Source organism: Podarcis tiliguerta (genome assembly GCF_965153285.1).
Source record: "Podarcis tiliguerta genome assembly, chromosome: 3".
NCBI classification, from domain to species: domain Eukaryota; kingdom Metazoa; phylum Chordata; class Lepidosauria; order Squamata; family Lacertidae; genus Podarcis; species Podarcis tiliguerta.
In genome coordinates this window covers 2239324-2263708 of record NC_139536.1, presented here as the reverse complement: position 1 = coordinate 2263708, position 24385 = coordinate 2239324, and the positions used below count along the sequence as shown (strand labels likewise).

Sequence of the window (24385 nt, the reverse complement as noted above, 5' to 3'; positions counted from 1 at the left end):
TCATCTGCACCACTGTATAGGATTCAACAATACAGACTAGCTGGGCTAAGTAAAACCCATTGGAAAGACTGCATTCCGTTTCCCACATTTCTCAGGATACAGAACACACACCCCATTAAGTGCTAGCGGCCTCCTCAAGAACCACAAAACGGCCACGAGGAGTGTTTTATTTTGTTCCTGCTGCAAAAGAAATGTGATGCCAGCCTGCCTTGCAGGAGTTGAGCCACCAGAGGTCGCATCTCTCCATACCTGTCCCTCTCCACATGGTCCACTTCTTCCAAGAAACTTTTCAGAGACTCCCAGCAACTGGAACCTTTTTCAGAGCAACAACAACAATCCAGCCCTTGGAGCTGCTTCTGACTCTCCCCTTTCTATGCCTGCCCCCTTCCCACTCCCCTTGGCTTCCCCAGGAGTGGCGAAGGCTAGCTGGAAAGCTGCCTGGGTCCTTCACTTTGCCTGGAGAAGGGCTGGCTGCAGAGTTTTGAGAGAGCCACAGCTGGCAATCTGAAGCAGAGGAACATCAGGAGAACCACCACCACCACACAAGACCCCTTGTTGCCCATGGAAGGGATGACTGCCCATGTCTAGAGGGCTCTTCCTTTCCTTCTGGACTGGAAGGAGCTAACTGGCAAGGACTCTGTATTTTGAGATTTCCCTCAACCTTCTCTAACCATCTTGCATGGTGGGGATTAGGAGGTACTGAAGAATCCAAGGCTGTCAAGAACCCTGCCATCAGGTGAGTAACTTAACTTACATCTTGGTTGTTTCAAGGGCTGAGCAGGAGACACAGTTCTCCAGCAGGGTGGGGGGTGGGGGGGGTGAGGACCTTTCTGCTGGCACTTGTTGTTGTTGCTTAGTTGTTTAGTCGTGTCCGACTCTTCATGACCCCCTGGACCAGAGCACGCCAGGCACTCCTGTCTTCCACTGCCTCCTGCAGTTTGGTCAAACTTATGCTAGTAGCTTCAAGAACACTGTCCCACCAGCTCCTCCTCTGCCATCCCCTTCTCCTTGCACCCTCCATCTTTCCCAACATCAGGCTCTTTTCCAGGGAGTCTTCTCTTATCATGAGATGGCCAAAGTCTTGGAGCCTCAGCTTCAGGATCTGTCCTTCCAGTGAGCACTCAGGGCTGATTTCCTTCAGAATGGAGAGGTTTGATCTTCTTGCAGTCCATGGGACTCTCAAGAGTCTTCTCCAGCACCAGAATTCAAAAGCATCAATTCTTCGGCGATCATACTTCTTTGTCCAAATAAATCTCTGCCACTGACTTCTGGAATAGCCTTGGCGAACAGAGTAGTGTTTGTGTCCAGTTTTGGGCACCTGAGTTTGAGAAGGAGATTGCTAAGCTAGAAGGTGTGCAGAGGAGGGCAACCAAGATGATCAAGGGTCTGGAAAACAAGCCTAATGAGGAGCGGTTGAAGGAACTGATGTTTAGCCTGGGAAAGAAGCGACAGAGAGGTGATATGATATCTGAAGGGCTGCCACATGGAAGATGGAGCGAGCTTGTTTTCTCCTGCTCTGGAGGGTAGGACCTCAAACCCATGGCTTCAAGTTGCAAGAAAGGAGATTCCGACTCAACATCAGGAGAACTGTCTGATGATAAGAACTGTTCAACAGTGGAATGGACTCCATTGGGAGACGGTGTATTCTCCTCCATTGGAGGCTTTTAATCCAAAGTTGGGTGGAACCTTCAGTTGAGATTCCTGGGGTTGGACTAGATGACCCTCAGGGTCCCTTCCAGCTCTACAGTTCTATGATTCTAAAGCATTCTCACTTAACCTATCTGTGAAATGGGAGCAATGCTGATCAACTTCACACTTACTCAAAGGGAATTCTTAATGGAAAACCCTGACCTTGTCCCTCCTGTGTGCCAGCGTGGTGTAGTGGTTCGGAGCGGTGGACTCGTAATCTGGTGAACCGGGTTCGCTTCCCCGCTCCTCCACATGCAGCTGCTGGGTGACCTTGGGCTAGTCACACTTCTCTGAAGTCTCTCAGCCCCACTCACCTCACAGAGTGTTTGCTGTGGGGGAAGAAGGGAAAGGAGAATGTTAGCCGCTTTGAGACTCCTTCGGGTAGTGATAAAGCGGGATATCAAATCCAAACTCCTCTTCTTCTTCTTCTCTATTTCATTTTTATGATCTTTTGGGGGCAAAAGTGCTTCCCCACTTTGGATTGGGACAAGGCACTTCTAAGGGGACAACCGGCAGCCCAACCTTCCTCTTGGCAAGCGAAGTGCCGTGAGAGAGAGGTGGAGATTTTGCAAACATAGAATCATAGAATCATAGAATCATAGAGTTGGAAGAGACCACAAGGGTCATCGAGTCCAACCCCCTGCCAAGCAGGAAACACCATCAGAGCACTCCTGACATATGGTTGTCAAGCCTCTGCTTAAAGACCTCCAAAGAAGGAGACTCCACCACACTCCTTGGCAGCAAATTCCACTGTCGAACAGCTCTTACTGTCAGGAAGTTCTTCCTAATGTTTAGGTGGAATCTTCTTTCTTGTAGTTTGTATCCATTGCTCCGTGTCCGCTTCTCTGGAGCAGCAGAAAACAACCTTTCTCCCTCCTCTATGTGACATCCTTTTATATATTTGAACATGGCTATCATATCACCCCTTAACCTCCTCTTCTCCAGGCTAAACATGCCCAGCTCCCTTAGCCGATCCTCATAAGGCATTGTTTCCAGGCCTTTGACCATTTTGGTTGCCCTCCTCTGTACACGTTCTAGTTTGTCAGTGTCCTTCTTGAACTGTGGTGCCCAGAACTGGACACAGTACTCCAGGTGAGGTCTGACCAGAGCAGAATACAGTGGCACTATAACTTCCCTTGATCTAGATGCTATACTCCTATTGATGCAGCCCAGAATTGCATTGGCCTTTTTAGCTGCCGCGTCACACTGTTGGCTCATGTTAAGTTTGTGGTCAACCAAGACTCCTAGATCCTTTTCACATGTACTGCTCTCAAGCCAGGTGTCACCCATCTTGTATTTGTGCCTCTCATTTTTTTTTGCACAAGTGCAATACTTTACATTTCTCCCTGTTAAAATTCATCTTGTTTGTTTTGGCCCAGTTCTCTAATCTGTCAAGGTCGTTTTGAAGTGTGATCCTGTCTTCTGGGGTGTTAGCCACCCCTCCCAGTTTGGTGTCATCTGCAAATTTGATCAGGATGCCCTTGAGTCCATCCTCCAAGTCGTTGATAAAGATGTTGAATAAGACCGGGCCCAAGACAGAACCCTGTGGCACCCCACTAGTCACTCTTCTCCAGGATGAAGAGGAACCATTGATGAGCACCCTTTGGGTCCGGTCAGTCAGCCAGTTACAAATCCACTGAGTGGTAGCATAGTCAAGACCGCATTTTACCAGCTTCTTTACAAGAATATCATGGGGCACCTTGTCAAATGCCTTGCTGAAATCAAGGTAGACTACATCCACTGCGTTCCCTTCATCTACCAGGCTTGTAATTCTGTCAAAAAATGAGATCAGGTTAGTCTGACATGACTTATTTTTCAGAAATCCATGCTGACTATTGGTGATCACAGCATTCCTTTCTAGGTGCTCACAGATTGTTTGCTTAATGATCTGCTCCAGAATCTTCCCTGGTATTGATGTTAGACTGACTGGGCGGTAATTATTTGGGTCCTCTCTTTTCCCCTTTTTGAAAATAGGGACAACATTTGCCCTCCTCCAGTCTGCCGGGACTTCGCCTGTTCTCCAGGAATTCTCAAAGATGATTGCCAGTGGTTCTGAGATCACATCTGCCAGTTCTTTTAATACTCTTGGATGCAGTTCATCTGGCCCTGGAGACTTGAATACATCTAAACTAGCCAAGTATTCTTGTACTATCTCCTTAGTTATTCTGGGCTGTGTTTCCTCTGCTGAATCATTTCCTCCAAATTCTTCAGGTCGGGCATTGTTTTCTTTATCGGAGAAGACTGAGGCAAAGAAGGCATTGAGGAGTTCAGCCCTTTCTGTGTCCCCTGTTTGCATTTCACCATCTTCTCCTCTGAGTGACCCCACTGTTTCTTTGTTCTTCCTTTTGCTACGAACATACCCATAGAAGCCTTTTTTGTTGCTTTTAACCTCTCTAGCAAGCCTGAGTTCATTCTGTGCTTTAGCTTTTCTGACTTTGTGTCTACACGTGCTGGCTATTTGTTTGAATTCCTCTTTGGTGGTTTCCCCCCTTTTCCATTTTTTGTACACATCCTTTTTTAATCTTAACTCAGTTAAAAGTTCTTTAGATAGCCACCCTGGCTTCTTTAGGCACATTCCATGTTTCCGTCTCATTGGTATTGCCTGAAGTTGTGCTTTTACTATCTCCCTCTTAACAAACTCCCAGCCATCATGAACTCCCTTTCCTTTTAGTATTACTGTCCATGGGATCTCACCCAGTACTTCCCTAAGTTTTATGAAGTCGGCTTTCTTAAAGTCAAGAAATTGAGTCCTAGTATGCTTGGCTGCTCCTTTCCGTTGTATAGTAAACTTCAGAAGAGCATGATCACTTGCGCCTAATGATCCTTCCACTTCTACCCCATTAACCAGGTCATCGACATTGGTTAGGACCAGATCTAAAATGGCTGTTCCTCTTGTTGCTTCTCCCACTTTCTGGACAATGAAGTTGTCTGCAAGGCCAGTGAGGAATCTGTTTGACCTTATGCTCTTGGCTGAGTTTGACATCCAACAAATATCTGGGTAATTGAAGTCCCCCATTACTACTATCTCCCTTCCTTTTGCATGCTTGGCCATCTGTTCCAGGAAGGCATCATCTATGTCCTCCGTTTGGCTTGGGGATCTATAGTAAACTCCCACAATGAGGTCACTATTATTCTTCTCTCCCTTAATTTTGACCCAAATGCTCTCACTTTGGCTTTGAGGTTCTAAATCTTGGATCTCTTCACAGGTATACACATCCCTGACATATAACGCCACTCCTCCTCCTTTCTTGTCTGGTCTGTTTCTCTGAAATAGATTGTATCCCTCCATTTTTACATTCCAATCGTGGGACTTATCCCACCAGGTTTCAGTGATGCCTATTATGTCATATTTAGTTTGCTGTATCAAGAGCTCAAGCTCATCTTGTTTATTTCCCATGCTTTGTGCATTAGTGTACAGACATTGAAGTCCATTAGTCATTCCCCCGTGTCTCTTATTTAAGGATTTTTTCCTCCCACCACTAGGTCTGCTTGCTGTTTGCTCAATTTGGTCTATGACATTTGGATGATCATCTTCATCAATTAATAGACTCCTACCTTCAGGAGCACTGTCTCCCTCCCCCACATTAGTCAGTTTAAAGCCCTCCTGATGAGGTTTCTTAGTTTTTTGGCAAAAACATTCCTCCCAACCGTTGTGAGGTGCAGCCCATCGCTTGCCAGAAGTCCATCCTCAAGAAACTGCAGTCCGTGATCTAAGAATCCAAACCGTTCCTGTTTACACCATTTGCGAAGCCAGCTGTTTACTTCCACTATTTTCCTCTCTCTCCCTGGGCCACGTCGTTCAACTGGGAGGACAGATGAGATGACGATTTGTGCATTTAATTGCTTCAATTTCCTGCCCAGAGCCTCGTAGTCTCTTTTGATCTTCTGGAGGCTATTGCTTGCAGTGTCATTGGTTCCCACATGAACCAAGAGGAAGGGGTATTTGTCAGTGGGTTTTATGATTCCTTGCAGTCGTTCAGTTACATCTTGGATCTTAGCCCCGGGGAGACAGCACACTTCCCGAGACATCTTGTCAGGCCCACAGATCACTGCTTCTGTTCCCCTCAGTAGGGAATCCCCTATCACCACTACACGCCTTCTCTTAGGTTTGGTCAGGGTTCTTCCGTGAGCGGTCCGTACCAAGGTCGCCTGCACATTCCCTGAGGACTGTCTTTGCTGCTCATCTTCATATACGTGATCGACTGTAATGAGGGAGAGATCCTCAAATGGAGTCTGCTCTTCGTCTTCCATGCTAGGGGAGAGGACCTCAAAGCGATTGTGTATTTCTAGACAATCAGAGCGAACCCTGGGCCTCCTACTTCTTTGAGTCACGTTTCTCCACATATCGGGCTCCTGTGTTGGTGAAGTAGCCTCCTTCTCAGGGGAGTCCCCTGTCTCCTCCTTGGTGGAGACGGTGTGCTCTGTTGCTTCCAAGAAGAGCTCCAGCTCTCTAATTCTTTGGAGCGTAGCTACACGTTCCTCCAGTTGCTGGACTTTGTCTTTTAGGAGGGCAATCAACATGCAATTGCTGCACGTAAAGCTGCCTGCAACCTTTGGCAAGATGGCAAACATTGCGCAGGAACCGCAGGCGACTGCAGCTGTTCCCTCCCCCTCCATCTTGAGAATGTGTTGTTGGGCTTGAGACTAGCTCCCCTAAATCTAAAAGATGGTTCAAACTGCGCGCGCCGATAGGCGCGCGCCGCTGCCCTGCAAACACTGATAAGCTCCTCCCACAGCTAATCACCTGCCTCAACAGAAACCCTGCCCCCTCTGACCTTTGACCAGGGAAAGCAGCTAATCAGCCACAAGAATCACACACACAAGAAACCCCTTTTGGCTCCTTCTTCAGCCGCTGCCCTGCAAACACTGATAAGCTCCTCCCACAGCTAATCACCTGCCTCAACAGAAACCCTGCCCCCTCTGACCTTTGACCAGGGAAAGCAGCTAATCAGCCACAAGAATCACACACACAAGAAACCCCTTTTGGCTCCTTCTTCAGCCGCTGCCCTGCAAACACTGATAAGCTCCTCCCACAGCTAATCACCTGCCTCAACAGAAACCCTGCCCCCTCTGACCTTTGACCAGGGAAAGCAGCTAATCAGCCACAAGAATCACACACACAAGAAACCCCTTTTGGCTCCTTCTTCAGCCGCTGCCCTGCAAACACTGATAAGCTCCTCCCACAGCTAATCACCTGCCTCAACAGAAACCCTGCCCCCTCTGACCTTTGACCAGGGAAAGCAGCTAATCAGCCACAAGAATCACACACACAAGAAACCCCTTTTGGCTCCTTCTTCAGCCGCTGCCCTGCAAACACTGATAAGCTCCTCCCACAGCTAATCACCTGCCTCAACAGAAACCCTGCCCCCTCTGACCTTTGACCAGGGAAAGCAGCTAATCAGCCACAAGAATCACACACACAAGAAACCCCTTTTGGCTCCTTCTTCAGCCGCTGCCCTGCAAACACTGATAAGCTCCTCCCACAGCTAATCACCTGCCTCAACAGAAACCCTGCCCCCTCTGACCTTTGACCAGGGAAATCAGCTAATCAGCCACAAGAATCACACACACAAGAAACCCCTTTTGGCTCCTTCTTCAGCCGCTGCCCTGCAAACACTGATAAGCTCCTCCCACAGCTAATCACCTGCCTCAACAGAAACCCTGCCCCCTCTGACCTTTGACCAGGGAAAGCAGCTAATCAGCCACAAGAATCACACACACAAGAAACCCCTTTTGGCTCCTTCTTCAGCCGCTGCCCTGCAAACACTGATAAGCTCCTCCCACAGCTAATCACCTGCCTCAACAGAAACCCTGCCCCCTCTGACCTTTGACCAGGGAAAGCAGCTAATCAGCCACAAGAATCACACACACAAGAAACCCCTTTTGGCTCCTTCTTCAGCCGCTGCCCTGCAAACACTGATAAGCTCCTCCCACAGCTAATCACCTGCCTCAACAGAAACCCTGCCCCCTCTGACCTTTGACCAGGGAAAGCAGCTAATCAGCCACAAGAATCACACACACAAGAAACCCCTTTTGGCTCCTTCTTCAGCCGCTGCCCTGCAAACACTGATAAGCTCCTCCCACAGCTAATCACCTGCCTCAACAGAAACCCTGCCCCCTCTGACCTTTGACCAGGGAAAGCAGCTAATCAGCCACAAGAATCACACACACAAGAAACCCCTTTTGGCTCCTTCTTCAGCCGCTGCCCTGCAAACACTGATAAGCTCCTCCCACAGCTAATCACCTGCCTCAACAGAAACCCTGCCCCCTCTGACCTTTGACCAGGGAAAGCAGCTAATCAGCCACAAGAATCACACACACAAGAAACCCCTTTTGGCTCCTTCTTCAGCCGCTGCCCTGCAAACACTGATAAGCTCCTCCCACAGCTAATCACCTGCCTCAACAGAAACCCTGCCCCCTCTGACCTTTGACCAGGGAAAGCAGCTAATCAGCCACAAGAATCACACACACAAGAAACCCCTTTTGGCTCCTTCTTCAGCCGCTGCCCTGCAAACACTGGAAGACAAACAAAAGGGTTGTTGTCGTCCCCACCCTCCCAATGCTCAATTTAGCAGAGTACTGATCTTTGCCCCCTGTGCAAAGCTTGAAACGACACCTTTTCCGGGAGAAAATCCAATCCTGTGAAAATTCAGTGCAGCCTCCCATTAAATAGGGAAATATCGTCGCAGAGATACAAGAGAGTCAGCCCAGCTCAGATACCCAACTGTGGGTGGGTGATGGTCCCGAGGAAGTTGAGAGGTACCTAATATAAGTTTTGTACGGAGAAATATATGAAATATTGCAAAATAGAGAAAGGAGAGAGATTTTAGTTATGAAATTTAAAGGTACTAGTGAAAGTAAGACAAGTATATTTAAGTGCATAGATTGGAAAATTTTCAGACGTGATTGATGGAAGTCCAAAATTGTATAAGATTTAAAAGTATGTTTAATTATTTGAAAATGATATGTTTAAAACTAATTTAAAAATTATTTTAAAAGAGAGAGAGAGAGGTATCTAATATATGCATTCATGTGACTTTTGATGTGGCTTGTCATGGTGGAATTTAATCTTTTGCTGGAAGCCGCCCAGAGTGGCTGGGGGAAACCAGCCAGATGGGCGGGGTACAAATTGTTGTTGTTGTTATTGTTGTTGTTATGGAGGCTCCAGAAGCTGGACCAGGGAGGTGGGTGAGGAAGGAAGGGGCTGGTTTGGAATCATGGAGCTGTATAGATAGAAGAGAATTTGTCTCATCCTCCTTTGAAGCCATCCAAGTTGCTGGCCATCTTCGTTTCTTGTGGATGGGAGTTCCACAGTCTCACCACATGCTGCCTGAAGAAAGACTTCCTTTTCTCTTTTCCGGATCTCCCAGCGTCCAGCTTCACCGGTCATCCAAGGGTTCTAGCACAATGAGAGAAGGAGAAAAACTTCTTTCCACCAGCTGATTTATGAATCCTGGCACACAGCCAAAAGAAGCGATTTACAGAGACCGTGACACACGTAATATAACGCGCAATCCTTTAAAAACAACAGGACACGCTTAAAGCAGCATGTCACGAAAGCAAGCTTGCGACATAGAAGTACCACCCCACCCCAGCAACTATAAACACACAAGAAATACACAGTTATTGGAAGGCAAATTCTGTTTCCTCAAGACAGATCTTTGCAAAATCAACTGCGCTCGCTTTCAAGGAAGGATCAGGGGTCAGGGGGTGCCTGGCTTGCTTCTGCTGAGGGCAGATCCCCTTATTTGCTGCATATGTTTCATAGAATTGCAGAGTTGGGAGGGATCCACGAGGGTCATCTAGTCCAACCCGCTGCAATGCAGGAAACTTGCCAAAGTAGATCTCGAACCCACAACCAGGAAATTAAAAGTCTCACGCTCTACAAACTGAGCTACCCCACAGGGACATCTTTGTCAAAGGGAGATGAGTGCTGAACCCCACTTTCAACGACAATCTTATTCTTTCAGATGCAGGTATAAGATGAGCATAGGCAAACATCTCTGAAGTCCCACCACCCAAAGTACAATAGAACTTTCTTTGCTTGTCTGGACCCCTTGGCAAGTCTGGTGATGGGATTAGGCTTTCTTTGGCCAACAATCAGCTCAGCAATTGTCGTCTCTGGGCACTTCCTATTGGGAAGTCCCTATTTTTCAAGGGGAAAATAGCTTTGGAATGGAGGAAACTGCCAAAGGAGTTGATTTTATGACTGTTAAAGCTAGCTAACTTCCCTGAGTCGAAAGGATACATTCAGGCATAATATCTGTAACATTTAACAACTTTAAAGATGTGCCCCCACCCCCGTAATTTCCGTAACAATATGCTAAAACTATTTTTGGTCATCTGCATAGAATCATAGAATCATAAAGTTGGAAGAGACCACAAGGGCCCTCGAGTCCAACCCCCTGCCAAGCAGGAAACACCATCAGAGCACTCCTGACATATGGTTGTCAAGCCTCTGCTTAAAGACCTCCAAAGAAGGAGACTCCACCACACTCCTTGGCAGCAAATTCCACTGTCAAACAGCTCTTACTGTCAGGAAGTTCTTCCGAATGTTTAGGTGGAATCTTCTTTCTTGTGGTTTGGATCCATTGCTCCGTGTCCGCTTCTCTGGAGCAGCAGAAAACAACCTTTCTCCCTCCTCTATGTGACATCCTTTTATATATTTGAACATGGCTATCATATCACCCCTTAACCTCCTCTTCTCCAGGCTAAACATGCCCAGCTCCCTTAGCCGATCCTCATAAGGCATTGTTTCCAGGCCTTTGACCATTTTGGTTGCCCTCCTCTGTACACGTTCTAGTTTGTCAGTGTCCTTCTTGAACTGTGGTGCCCAGAACTGGACACAGTACTCCAGGTGAGGTCTGACCAGAGCAGAATACAGTGGCACTATAACTTCCCTTGATCTAGATGCTATACTCCTATTGATGCAGCCCAGAATTGCATTGGCTTTTTTAGCTGCCGCGTCACACTGTTGGCTCATGTTAAGTTTGTGGTCAACCAAGACTCCTAGATCCTTTTCACATGTACTGCTCTCAAGCCAGGTGTCACCCATCTTGTATTTGTGCCTCTCATTTTTTTTGCCCAAGTGCAATACTTTACATTTCTCCCTGTTAAAATTCATCTTGTTTGTTTTGGCCCAGTTCTCTAATCTGTCAAGGTCGTTTTGAAGTGTGATCCTGTCTTCTGGGGTGTTAGCCACCCCTCCCAGTTTGGTGTCATCTGCAAATTTGATCAGGATGCCCTTGAGTCCATCATCCAAGTCGTTGATAAAGATGTTGAATAAGACCGGGCCCAAGACAGAACCCTGTGGCACCCCACTAGTCACTCTTCTCCAGGATGAAGAGGAACCATTGATGAGCACCCTTTGGGTCCGGTCAGTCAGCCAGTTACAAATCCACTGAGTGGTAGCATAGTCAAGACCGCATTTTACCAGCTTCTTTACAAGAATATCATGGGGCACCTTGTCAAATGCCTTGCTGAAATCAAGGTAGACTACATCCACTGCGTTCCCTTCATCTACCAGGCTTGTAATTCTGTCAAAAAACGAGATCAGGTTAGTCTGACATGACTTATTTTTCAGAAATCCATGCTGACTATTGGTGATCACAGCATTCCTTTCTAGGTGCTCACAGATTGTTTGCTTAATGATCTGCTCCAGAATCTTCCCTGGTATTGATGTTAGACTGACTGGGCGGTAATTATTTGGGTCCTCTCTTTTCCCCTTTTTGAAAATAGGGACAACGTTTGCCCTCCTCCAGTCTGCTGGGACTTCGCCTGTTCTCCAGGAATTCTCAAAGATGACTGCCAGTGGTTCTGAGATCACATCTGCCAGTTCTTTTAATACTCTTGGATGCAGTTCATCTGGCCCCGGAGACTTGAATACATCTAAACTAGCCAAGTATTCTTGTACTATCTCCTTAGTTATTCTGGGCTGTGTTTCCTCTGCTGAATCATTTCCTCCAAATTCTTCAGGTCGGGCATTGTTTTCTTTATCGGAGAAGACTGAGGCAAAGAAGGCATTGAGGAGTTCAGCCCTTTCTGTGTCCCCTGTTTGCATTTCACCATCTTCTCGTCTGAGTGACCCCACTGTTTCTTTGTTCTTCCTTTTGCTGCGAACATACCCATAGAAGCCTTTTTTGTTGCTTTTAACCTCTCTAGCAAGCCTGAGTTCATTCTGTGCTTTAGCTTTTCTGACTTTGTGTCTACACGTGCTGGCTATTTGTTTGAATTCCTCTTTGGTGGTTTCCCCCCTTTTCCATTTTTTGTACACATCCTTTTTTAATCTTAACTCAGTTAAAAGTTCTTTAGATAGCCACCCTGGCTTCTTTAGGCACCTTCCATGTTTCCGTCTCATTGGTATTGCCTGAAGTTGTGCTTTTACTATCTCCCTCTTAACAAACTCCCAGCCATCATGAACTCCCTTTCCTTTTAGTATTACTGTCCATGGGATCTCACCCAGCACTTCCCTAAGTTTTATGAAGTCGGCTTTCTTAAAGTCAAGAAATTGAGTCCTAGTATGCTTGGCTGCTCCTTTCCGTTGTATAGTAAACTTCAGAAGAGCATGATCACTTGCGCCTAATGATCCTTCCACTTCTACCCCATTAACCAGGTCATCGACATTGGTTAGGACCAGATCTAAAATGGCTGTTCCTCTTGTTGCTTCTCCCACTTTCTGGACAATGAAGTTGTCTGCAAGGCCAGTGAGGAATCTGTTTGACCTTATGCTCTTGGCTGAGTTTGACATCCAACAAATATCTGGGTAATTGAAGTCCCCCATTACTACTATCTCCCTTCCTTTTGCATGCTTGGCCATCTGTTCCAGGAAGGCATCATCTATGTCCTCCGTTTGGCTTGGGGATCTATAGTAAACTCCCACAATGAGGTCACTATCATTCTTCTCTCCCTTAATTTTGACCCAAATGCTCTCACTTTGGCTTTGAGGTTCTAAATCTTGGATCTTTTCACAGGTATACACATCCCTGACATAGTACTAAAGGTAAAGGTACCCCTGCCCATACGGGCCAGTCTTGACAGACTCTTGGGTTGAGCGCCCATCTCACTCAAAGAGGCCGGGGGCCAGCGCTGTCCGAAGACACTTCCGGGTCACGTGGCCAGCGTGACATCGCTGCTCTGGCAAGCCAGAGCCGCACACGGAAACGCCGTTTACCTTCCCGCTAGTAAGCGGTCCCTATTTATCTACTTGCACCCGGGAGTGCTTTCGAACTGCTAGGTTGGCAGGCGCTGGGACCGAACAACGGGAGCGCACCCCGCCGCGGGGATTTGAACCGCCGACCTTTCAATCGGCAAGCCCTAGGCACTGAGGCTTTAGCCCACAGCGCCACCTGTCTGCATACTATCCCTTGCTTTTTCCTGTAGGACTAATGGCAGTCGTTAACAGTCAGAGGTTCGCCATACCCATTGAGTCAATCACCCATCTCCTGCTACCCTTCTGGGGAAAAACCCCACCCTCCCACTATATATCAGGGTCTGGTGACTTCTGTTTCAGTGTACCTAAAGAAGTGTGCATGCACACAAAAGCTTATGCAGTCATACCTCGGGTTACAGCCGCTTCAGGTTGCGTTTTTTCGGGTTGCGGACCACCAAAACCTGGAAGTACCGGAACGGGTTACTTCTGGGTTTTCTGTGGTCGTGCGTGCGCAGAAGTGCCGAATCGCAACCCGCTCGTGTGCAGATGTGGGTTGCGGACGCTGCTGGTTGCGAACGTGCATCCCACACAGATCACATTCGCAACCCATGCGTCCACTGTACACAGAACAAACTTAGTTGGTCTCTAAGGTTTGTTGTTGCTTAGTCGTTTAGTCGTGTCCGCCTCTTCGTGACCCCCTGGACCAGAGCACGCCAGGCACTCCTGTCTTCAACTGCCTCCCGCACTTTGGTCAAATTCATGCTGGTAGCTTTGAGAACACTGTCCCAGCATCTCGTCCTCTGTCGTCCCCTTCTCCTTTCGCCCTCCATCTTTCCCAACATCAGGGTCTTTTCCAGGGAGTCTTCTCTTCTCATGAGGTGGCCAAAGTCTTGGAGCCTCAGCTTCACGATCTGTCCTTCCAGTGAGCACTGAGGGCTGATTTCCTTCAGAATGGATAGGTTTGATCATCTTGCAGTCCATGGGACTCTCAAGAGTCTCCTCCAGCACCAGAATTCAAAAGCATCCATTCTTCGGCGATCAGCCTGCTTTATGGTCCAGCTCTCACTTCCGTACATCACTACTGGGAAAACCATAGCTTCTACTATACGGACCTTTGTTGGCAAGGTGATGTCTCTACTTTTTCTCTAAGGTGCTACTGGACAATTGTTTAATTTATTTATTTGGAAATTCAAAGGGTAGCATCTAAAGGTGGCGGACTCTCCATCGGAGGCTTTCAAACCGAGGTCAGCTGGGATTGTTTAGCTGGGCTTCCTGCATTGTGGGGGTTGGACTAGATGCCATTTGGGGTGCCCCTTCCAACTCTACAGTTCCGTGATTTTATGATTCCACTAAAGTTTGGAGAAATGAAAAAACAAACAAAAAACCAGTGCCCCTTTGCCCTCCTCCTCTCTCCCCCCCCCCCACCGGTGCCAGGGACAATTAACTTCTTTTTGGCTGGCAAGACAGATGAAAGGAGGCTGATCAGAGGCAGGGCACACTGGGCAGGGGGGGGGCGTTTTCATCTCCCAGGGACGAGAAAGCAACAGCCTCTCAAACATGAGTGTTAGCTGAAGTTGAAAGGAGCCAGGGATGAAAGGAACTTTGAGGTGGGGGAGAAAGAGAGGGGGGGGAGAGCAGAAGAATAAGGAGGAATAAGGGGAGGGGAGGGTGATGGCTTGGGACTGGGGCTCAGACTTGGAACTGGAGGCATCTCAGTCTGCACCGGATCCTTTGCCTCAGGCATCATCTGAACCTAGTCTGGGGCCTGATCCCGAAGAGCCCCAGTCTGCACAGGTTCCCCTGCAACAAGCACCAGCTGGGCCGAGTCAGGGGCCTGATCCTGCCCTGGCTCCAGATGTGGGGATGACCTCGTTGCCTCCAGCTGGGCCATCACTTACAGCTGCTCCACTACTGGTTGGGTCAGGGGAGGCTGAGGCGGCCTCTGGGTCTAGTCACCCACCGACGTCTCCCAAGCTGCAGAGACTCAGGTCTGAGAGAAGGAGAGACCTGAGTACTCGCAGGAGGGGTGCTTGCATTTGGGCAAAACAGGGAGGTGAGTCGCTGGGGGATCAGGACCAGCCGCTACCCCGACAGAGATAAAAGGCTGTTGGACCCTGCCCCTGGTTGCGGGAGCAACATTGCTGTTTGCTAGAACCTGCCTGAGATCCTGTGCCTGACCTTGCCTGGTTTCCTGCCTTGGCCCTGTTGGACTGACTCCTCGTGGAATCCTTGCATTCGGGACCAGACCTGGACTGCGTTGCTCAGGTTAACTCCCAGGCCCAGCACAGGGAGGAATAAGGAAAAGCAGGACATTCCGGGATCAAATCAGAAACTGGGACAGCTTCCCTTATTCCGGGACTGTCGCTGGAAAACCGGGACATTTGGAGGGTATGCAGAACAGATGTTCTGCCACAGAGATAACCTCCCTGATCACATTATCTCTCATGCTGCCCTTGATCCTATCTGCATCCACCCACCTGCGTGGGAATCTTCAGGTGCGATTCCTGCATTGCAGGGGGTTGGACTAGATGACACTTGGGTACCTCCCAAATCTTCTGAGGGTCTGCCTTCTTACATCACATCACCTCCCCCCCCCCCAAAAAAAACCCCACCCTTTAAAAAAAAATATTTTAAAATACTTTTACAGTGGTACCTCTAGATATGAACGGGATCCGTTCCAGAGCCCTGTTCGCATCTAGAGGTAAACGTAACTTGCGACGGCACATCTGCTCACGCGCGCGTTGTTTTTCGCCGCTTCTGCGCATGCGCGTGACGTCATTTTCAGCGTCTGCGCAAGCGGTGAAACCCGGAAGTAACGTGCTCCATTACTTCCGGGTTGCTGAAGAGCGCAACTCAAACACGCTCAACTCGAAGCATATTTAACCCGAGGTATGACTGTATTTTGTTTTAAACAAATACAGATAAATATAAACAACCAAAATTACAAAAGAAAAATCCTTAATCATAATAATGAAAAAAGCTTAAAAAAACCCCTACAAAAATATCAAAGTACATGGCATAGAACATAAGCCATTATGGGAAAGAAAAAAGGAAAAGGAAAGGAGGAGGAGGAGGAGTGAAAAAGAAAAAGAAAAAAGAAGAAGACAAAAACACAAGGAGGCTCATCTTTTGTACGCTTCCATCAAGCTCACAACAGATCATTGTTCTTATCAATTCTCTCTATCTGCATTCCATAGAATCCCTCATCTTTGGTCTCAGGGAACATTTCCCTATGCAGCATCATTCTAAACATAACCAGATCTTTCTTGATGAACCCTTGTCCCCTAGATAATTATTTAAACATCCCCATTCTTCTTTCACCATCTTTTTAGGTTTCTCTTTTATTGCATCTGCCAGCTTTGCGAGCTCCAAGTACCCGCACAATTTGACTACCCATCCATCTTAACACAACAGCGTCAAAGTGTTGACTGTAAGATTCCCGGGGCAAAGATCCATTCCGCTGTTCTCCATTGGTTTTTCCAAAAAGTGCCTTGCTCCGTCGATCACGGCACGTCTTCTGGCCTTGCAGAGAACAGGCCCGTCCCCCGAGATAGGAGAGGAGGGTCTGGGCTCTGGCCTAGTTGGGAGGCATCCAGAGATGTTATCCATCTGGTTTGAGGCTGGGTTTGGCAGCCCTCCCTCTCTGTCAAAGCAGCTGCCCTTTTGCTAAGTTGGGGGCAGATCAGCAACCAGCCAATTCTGGCATCAGCCAAACAAGCCGAACAAACAGGCAGATCGGTCCATCCCAGTTTCTATTTTCCTCCCGATTTCAGCAATTTCCAGTTCACCACATGCCTGCATCAAAAAAAGTCGTCGTGGAAATTCATTAGCATTATTGTGCAGATTTCTACTCGTGCTAACGTTTCTGTGTGCATTTTTGACTAATACACACCTATATGCAAGCGGTCTCCCCTAATTTGTTTGTGTGTGTGTTATTTTTAGCCTGCAAACTTCCCCCGATGAATGTATCTCTGTACAGTGGTACCTCGGGTTACATACGCTTCAGGTCACATACGCTTCAGGTTACAGACTCCACTACCCAAAAATAGTGCTTCAAGTTAAGAACTTTGCTTCAGGATGAGAACAGAAATCATGCTCCGGCGGCGCAGCAACAGGAGGCCCCATTAGCTAAAGTGGTGCTTCAGGTTAAGAACAGTTTCAGGTTAAGAATGGACCTCCGGAACGAATTAAGTACTTAACCCGAGGTACCACTGTATATGGTTTTGGTGGGTGTTTTGGCTTTCTGCTTGGAGAACTGCAAAATTTTGAGGAGTGCGGACTTTGAGGGAAAGCTGGTTTGTTTCCAGTCTGCAAATTGTTTTTGCACATTTGGATTAGGTCGATTCACTTTAAAATTTCTCTCCCCCATCCCTTTGGGACTCTGAGTGCTGAGGTGAAGGTAAAAGATAAAGGACCCCTAGACGGTTAAGTCCAGTCAAAGGCGACTATGGGGTGCGGCGCTGATCTCGCTTTCAGGCCGAGGGAGCCGGCATTTATCCACAGACAGCTTTCTGGGTCATGTGGCCAGCAGGACTAAACCGCTTCTGGCGCAACAGAACACTGTGACGGAAGCCAGAGCACATGGAAATGCAGTTTACCTTCCCACTGCAGCAGTACCTATTTATCTATTTGCACTGGTGTGGTTTCGAACTGCTGGGTTAGCAGGAGCTGGGACAGAGCAACGGGAGCTCACTCCATCGTGGGGATTCAAACCGCCGACCTTCTGATCGGCAAGTCCAAGAGGCTCAGTGGTTTAGACCACAGCGCCACCAGGCAACCCGTACCAATGGTGAGGCCCATAGGTGCATAACAGAGCCTGTGCTTCAATGCTGGGGTGGTTTAATCATAGAACAGTAGAATTGGTAGAGATCTCCAAGGGTCATCTAGTCCAACCCCCTGTAATGTAGGGCGCGGGTGGCGCTGTGGTCTAAACCACTGAGCTTCTTGGACTTGCCAAACAGAAAGTTGGCAGTTCGAATCCCCACAAGAAGAAAACATGCTTGTTCCCTCTTCCATAGTTCAGCCCTTTAGATATTGGAAGATGGCTCTGATATCTCCTCTCAGTCTCCTCTTTTCCAGTCTAAACATTCCCAGCTCCTTCAACCGCTCCTCATCAGGCTTGGTTTCCAGACCCTTCATTCGTCTTGATCTCCCAGTAGTTCAAACTTCTCAATCTCCTGAGATGGCACCTTCTGCATGCAAGTTCTGCTGCTGAGCTAGGATGACGCTTCCCCCATTTTCCTGACTGGATTCTTCCGTGTGTCTCCCGCAGGTGAAAAATGGAGAACAAAGCCATGTACCTCCATACCTTTGGCGAGAGAGAGAACGGGTCCGTCTTCGAGGAGCAGTTTGATGGAAAGAACCTCTCCAAGCTGAACCTCTGTGATGATGGTAAGTGATGGGTCCAAGGCAGTAGGGACCTCCGTGCGAGATCTTCTTTGCTTTGAGTGTTCAAGGAGCAGGGATAGCTGAATGGGGACAGCTGTGGAAAAGAGATATCAAATTTACGGCATGCTATAATTTAAGAGTGGCGCTGTGGGTTAAACCACAGAGCCTAGGACTTGCTGATCAGAAGGTCGGAGTTCAAATCCCTGCAACGGGGTGAGCTCCCGTTGCTCCGTCCCTGCTCCTGCCAACCTAGCAGTTCGAAAGCACGTCAAAGTGCAAGTAGATAAATAGGTACCACTCCGGCGGGAAGGTAAACGGCGTTTCCGTGCGCTGCTCTAGTTTGCCAGAAGCAGCTTAGTCATGCTGGGCACATGACCCAGAAGCTGTACGCCGGCTCCCTCGGCCAGTAAAGCGAGATGAGCGCTGCAACCCCAGAGTCGGTCACGACTGGACCTAATGGTCAGGGGGCCCTTTACCTTTATAATTTAAGAGAGAATGTAATGAAAATGCAATACAGGTGGTACCTCACCCCGGCCAGATTGGCAAAAATGTACAAAAACTGTAGTGATGTCTGTTGGAGATGCAACAAAGGGGCAGGGACCTTTCTACATATGTGATGGGAGTGCAAAGAGATAGTGGGATTCTGGGACAATATCGATAACGAACTGAAAAAGATGTTTAGATTTTCATTTGGGAAAAACCCAGAATCCTTTCTCCTAGGTATTACGTCAGAGGAAATAAAAAGAATGGTCAGACCAATATTTATGTATGCAACTACGGCGGCAAGGTTATTGATTGCCAAAAATTGGGAAAGCAGCAGCTTCCCAACTAAAACAGACTGGTTATCTAAAATGATGGAATACTTCCATATTGCCGAACTAACAGGGAGGATAAGAGGAGATGAGATATGGTACAAAAAGTGACTAAGGAGTGGGCTATCTTTAAGGAATACATCAAAATTTATGTGGAAAAATTAGAATTTCTGACAGATACTGAGTGAATCCAGAAAATGATTAGGGTGAAAGAAGAGTAAAGTCAAGATAGAAGAAGAGATTAAAGAAACAATGAAATGAGTTTAAGCTAGTTGGAAAAATAAAGTAGCGTAACGAGAACGGCTGGAAGTCAAGTCACTTGGTGGGTTTCTGTGTGATGGGAGGTGTGTAGGTATGTTGATATGTACAGTATAGGTAGGTATTATGTAGAGTAATGTAGGTATGTTTATGTTATGAAAATAAGGTAGGTGTTGTGTATGTGTATTGTGTAAATGTATATGCATGTGTTTTATATGTTAATAAAATTTAAATAATAAAAAAGAAACAGGGATGGCTGAGTAATTCAGTTTTTACAATTCCCAATACAAACTGGCCTGATCCAAGGAAAATGGCGCATCCTCTTTTCTTGGAGGTTTTTAAGCAGATGTTGGATGGGTATTTGTCAGGGATTTTTTGGGATTCCTGCATTTCAGGGGGTTGGACTATATGTCTCTGGGGGTCCCATCCAACTCTATGATTCTATGAAACGTGTGACTCAGAATTTGACTGCCCATCAGGTCACCCTCTTCTCCAAATTTTCTGACACACCTCTAGGCTCACAAAACATATCTCTACTTTTACATTTAAACGTCTCTTGAAATGCAACTTTGTGTGTGAGAGAGGATTTCTAAAAGCCTCACGCAGCACCTCACACCAGCTTGCCCTGGCTCCCTTTTAGGATTGGGTTAACCACTAAAATAACATCTACGTTAGTGTGATTATCAAAGCAAGAGTTTATTTATTTAGGTGCAAAACGTTTCAACTTCCGCCTTCCTCAACTGCTCTGATTTTAAAAAAATCATTTGTATTGGGTCGGCTGATCATAGAACCACAGAACTGTAGAGCTGAGGGACCCCCAGAGGTCATCTATTCCAACCCCCTGCAATGCAGATAATCTCTGACAGGTGGCCACCCAACCTCTGTTTAAAAACCTCCAGTAGAAGAGACTCCATCACCTTGCGAAGGCAGAAGCTGAAATATATAAATAAAGCCATCAATAAAGAAAGATAAACCCTCAGTTTTGTTAATCACAGATGCTCACGCTTTAAATGTTGGAACAGAACAGTCTGACCAGCCTGGAAATATACTGATTCCCATATTGACTTTATCGGTGTGGACAGATACATCCAAGCCCAATGTGCTCCCAAACTTGGGACATGGTCTTGTCCAATCCTCTTTTAAAGATGTCCAAGATGGTGGCCAGCATTGCCTCCTGTGGCAATGAGTTCCATAGTTCAACCATGAAGAAGTGCTCCCTTCCACCTTCCGATTGATAATAATAATAATAATAATAATTTATTTATACCCCAACCATCTGGCTGGGCTTCCCCAGCCACTTTGGGCGGCTTTCAACAAAATATTAAAATATAGTAATGCATCAAACATTAAAAGCTTCCCTAAACAGGGCTGCCTTCAGATGTCTTCTAAAAGTCTGGTAGTTGTTGTTCTCTTTGACATCTGGTGGAAGGGCGTTCCACAGGGCAGATGCCACTACCAAGAAGACCCTCTGCCTGGTTCCCTGTTTCTTGGCTTCTCACAGTGAGGGAACTACCAGATGGCCCTTGGCGCTGGACCTCAGTGTCCGGGCAGAACAATGGGGGTGGAGACGCTCCTTCAGGTATACTGGACCGAGGCCATTTAGGGCTTTCAAGGTCAGCACCAACACTTTGAATTGTGCTTGGAAACGTACTGGGAGCCAGTGTAGGTTATATGGTCTCGGCGGCCGCTCCCAGTCACCAGTCTAGCTGCCACATTCTGGATTGGTTGTAGTTTCCCAGTTCACCTTCAAAGGTAGCCCCACTTGGAGCGCATTGCAGTAGTCCAAGAGGGAGATAACTAGAGCATGCACCACTCTGGCCAGACAGTCTGCGGGCAGGTAGGGTCTCAGCCTGCATACCAGATGGAGCTGGTAAACAGCCGCCATGGACACAGAATTGACCTGTGTCTCCATGGACAGCGGTGAGTCCAAAATGACTCCCAGGCTGTGCACCTGGTCCTTCAGGGGCACAGTTACACCATTAAGGGCCAGGGAGTCCTCCACACCTGCCCACCCCCTGTCCCCCCAAAACAGTACTTCTGTCTTGTCAGGATTCAACCTCAATCTGTTAGCCGCCATCCATCCTCCAACCGCCTCCAGGCACTCACACAGGAGCTTCACTGCCTTCACTGGTTCTGATCTGAGAGAGAGGTAGAGATGGGTATCATCCGCATACTGATGAACACCCAGCCCAAACCTCCTGATGATCTCTCCCAGCGGCTGCATGTATATGTTGAAAAGCATAGGGGAGAGGACGAAACCCTGAGGCACCCCACAAGTGAGAGCCCAGGGGTCTGAACACTCATCCCCCCCCCCCCCACTTTCTGAACACGGCCCAGGAGGAAGGAGCAGAACCACCAATCTGCCGTTTCAGGACTGGCTCTCCTGGCATGGAAATGGCAGTTTGCAAACTGAGCTGTGCAGCTCCTCCTTATGAGATTGATTGGAAGTTAAGTGACGGGGTGTGTGTGTGTGTGTGTGTGTGTGTGTGTACTTCAGGCCAAAAGAAAGGCACAAAAACAAAAACTTCATGTACACACTGATCTGTGTGATCTGAAGCAGTTGTGGAAGGGGTTTGGGGGTTGACATATACTCGGAGTTGAGAGTGGATTTCATGCTCTTTATTCAGGTCAGAGTAGTGAGGAGGAGGAATGGAAGTCCCCCCAGAATGTCTGCTTTATATACATTATTTACACAATGGGCCCCACGTGATTGGCTAATTCCGGGATTCTCCTGTAGGCCAATCAGGTTGCGGATTCACTTCCACCTGGAGCTGGATTGGGTGGCTCCTGTGGACCAATCAAACTGCTGCATTCTGGACCCTATTGTTCTAGGACCAATCAGACTGCTGCTTTCTGGATCCTATTGTTCTAGGACCAATCAGACTGCTGCATTCTGGACCCTATTGTTCTAGGACCAATCAGACTGCTGCATTCTGGATCCTATTGTTCTAGGACCAATCAGACTGCTTCTTTCTGAATCCTATTGTTCTAGGACCAATCAGACTGCTGCATTCTGGATCCTATTGTTCTAGGACCAATCAGACTGCTGCATTCTGGATCCTATTGTTCTAGGACCAATCAGACTGCTGCATTCTGGATCCTATTGTTCTAGGACCAATCAGACTGCCGCATTTTGGATCCTGTTCAACTCAGTACATAACACTGGTTGTGCTGGACAGCTCACTGAAAACATCCCTCTTGTTTGCTGTGACAGTGAGGAGTTGTTCAGGATCCCAGAACCCAGCATCTGTTCGATTTAGAATCTTTCATTTTCTCATTTTTCCTGAGGTTAACTTTGATCTCTTTCCTTGTCCTTTGAATCCACTGGATTGGGGCCTCCCGTCCAGAGCACCAGAAACCAGGCTTGCTCCATCTTCCACGGAGCAGCCCCCAGATATTTGAACATGGCCACATTTGCAGGTTGAAATCTTGCCGCGGTCCCCCACTTTCCGTACGGAAGTGGATAAGCTCCTCTGCACAGCTGCAGCCGGCCTCAGAAAGGGAGCGGCTGTTTCTGGGGTCCACGCCAAGCCCCCTAGCGCTTGCCAAGGGCCTGATATAAGTGTTAATGTCAGAAAAAAATAATGTAACTGTCCTTATTATGAAACCTCCGCTTCCATCTGCTTGGCTGGCGAGAGAGACCGAGCGCTGTAAATTGATGCTAAGAACAGGCCAGTAATTAAATGCATATTGGACCAGTGCTGGGGAGAGGCAGCGATCAGTAATCTCACGGCTTAGCCACCTCTCCAAAAATATAAATAAAAAAGCCATATTTTATTTTTTTTACAGCACTGCGTTTTCTTTGGGGACTCAGCGTTGCATTTGCCAACCAAAGGGTGACCTCAATGTTTTATTGCTCCAGAGAGTAGCCACAAGCCTTCGTAATGCGGTTATGTGAACCCGGGCGCCTTTCTCGATTCTTAACCCTTTAGAAGTAGGAAACTTTTGTGTGCTGTAAAAGTGGAGACTGGCAGCTTTTCCTAAGGGGGAGGACAGAAGTTTGAGAGGAGGAGGAGGAGACTTTCCAACGAAGGAAGATGGGCAACAAAAACTGATGGGGAATGCAGAAATGGTGAACCTTACTGGAAGATTAAGAAATAAAGGAGAGAGATGTTTTCATATAGAATGGGGAGAATTTATTGACTATCTGAAGGATCATTGTAAACAAATCACTAGCAGGACTGATATAAAAACATGCAGTGAAAATTACCTAATTAGAACATAAAGGATGAACAGTAAATAGATATGAACTGGATATGCAATATTATAACATCAGTAACCGCGTTGAGTCAATCACCCATCTCCTACTACCCTCCTGAGAAAAACTCTACCCTCCCATTATATTTAAGGATCTGGTGACTTCTGTTTCGGTGTATCTGGAGAAGTGTGCACACACACAAAATCTTATACCAAAAGCAAACTTAGTTGGTCTCTAAGGTGCAACTGGACATTTTATTTATTTATATAAATATAAGTACAGTGGTACCTCAGGTTAAGTACTTAATTCGTTCTGGAGGTCTGTACTTAACCTGAAACTGTTCTTTAAAAAAAAATGTTTATTAACCTGAAACTGTTCTTAACCTGAAGCACCACTTTAGCTAATGGGGCCTCCAGCTGCTGCTGCGCCACCAGAGCACGATTTCTGTTCTCATCCTGAGGCAAAGTTCTTAACCCGAGGTACTATTTCTGGGTTAGCGGAGTCTGTAACCTGAAGCATATGTAACCTGAAGCATATGTAACCTGAAGTGTATGTAACCCGAGGTACCACTGTAACCGCAGAAAGTGGAGGAGGGGAGTCGATGACTGGATGTCTTAAGTGGATGCGTCAATTTAGATTTGTGATTCAACTGTAAAAATCTGAAAATGAAAAAATAAAATACAGTCATACCTCGGGTTAAATGTGCTTCAGGTTGAGCGCTTTCGGGTTGCGCTCCCCGGCAACCCACAAGTAACGGGACGCGTTACTTCCGGGTTTCGCCGCTCACGCATGCACAGATGCTCAAAATGACGTCACGCGCATGTGAGGAAGCGGCAAATCATGACCTGTGCACGTGCAGACGCGGGTTACGTTTGCTTCTGGATGCGAATG

The 24385-nt window shown here is 47.3% G+C and overlaps 1 protein-coding gene across 1 annotated transcript in view; it reads left to right on the top strand.

Moving 5' to 3' along the window:
• Window positions 1-286: 286 nt before the first annotated feature.
• Window positions 287-24385, top strand: part of SCARA5 (scavenger receptor class A member 5) — a 106048-nt gene continuing 81949 nt past the window's right edge. Inside the window, exons 1-2 of the mRNA XM_083432684.1 lie at window positions 287-736; window positions 18111-18229. Of these exons, the coding sequence (XP_083288810.1) occupies window positions 18118-18229 (112 nt within the window). The 5' untranslated portion in view covers window positions 287-736; window positions 18111-18117. The remainder of the gene's footprint in view (window positions 737-18110; window positions 18230-24385) is intronic.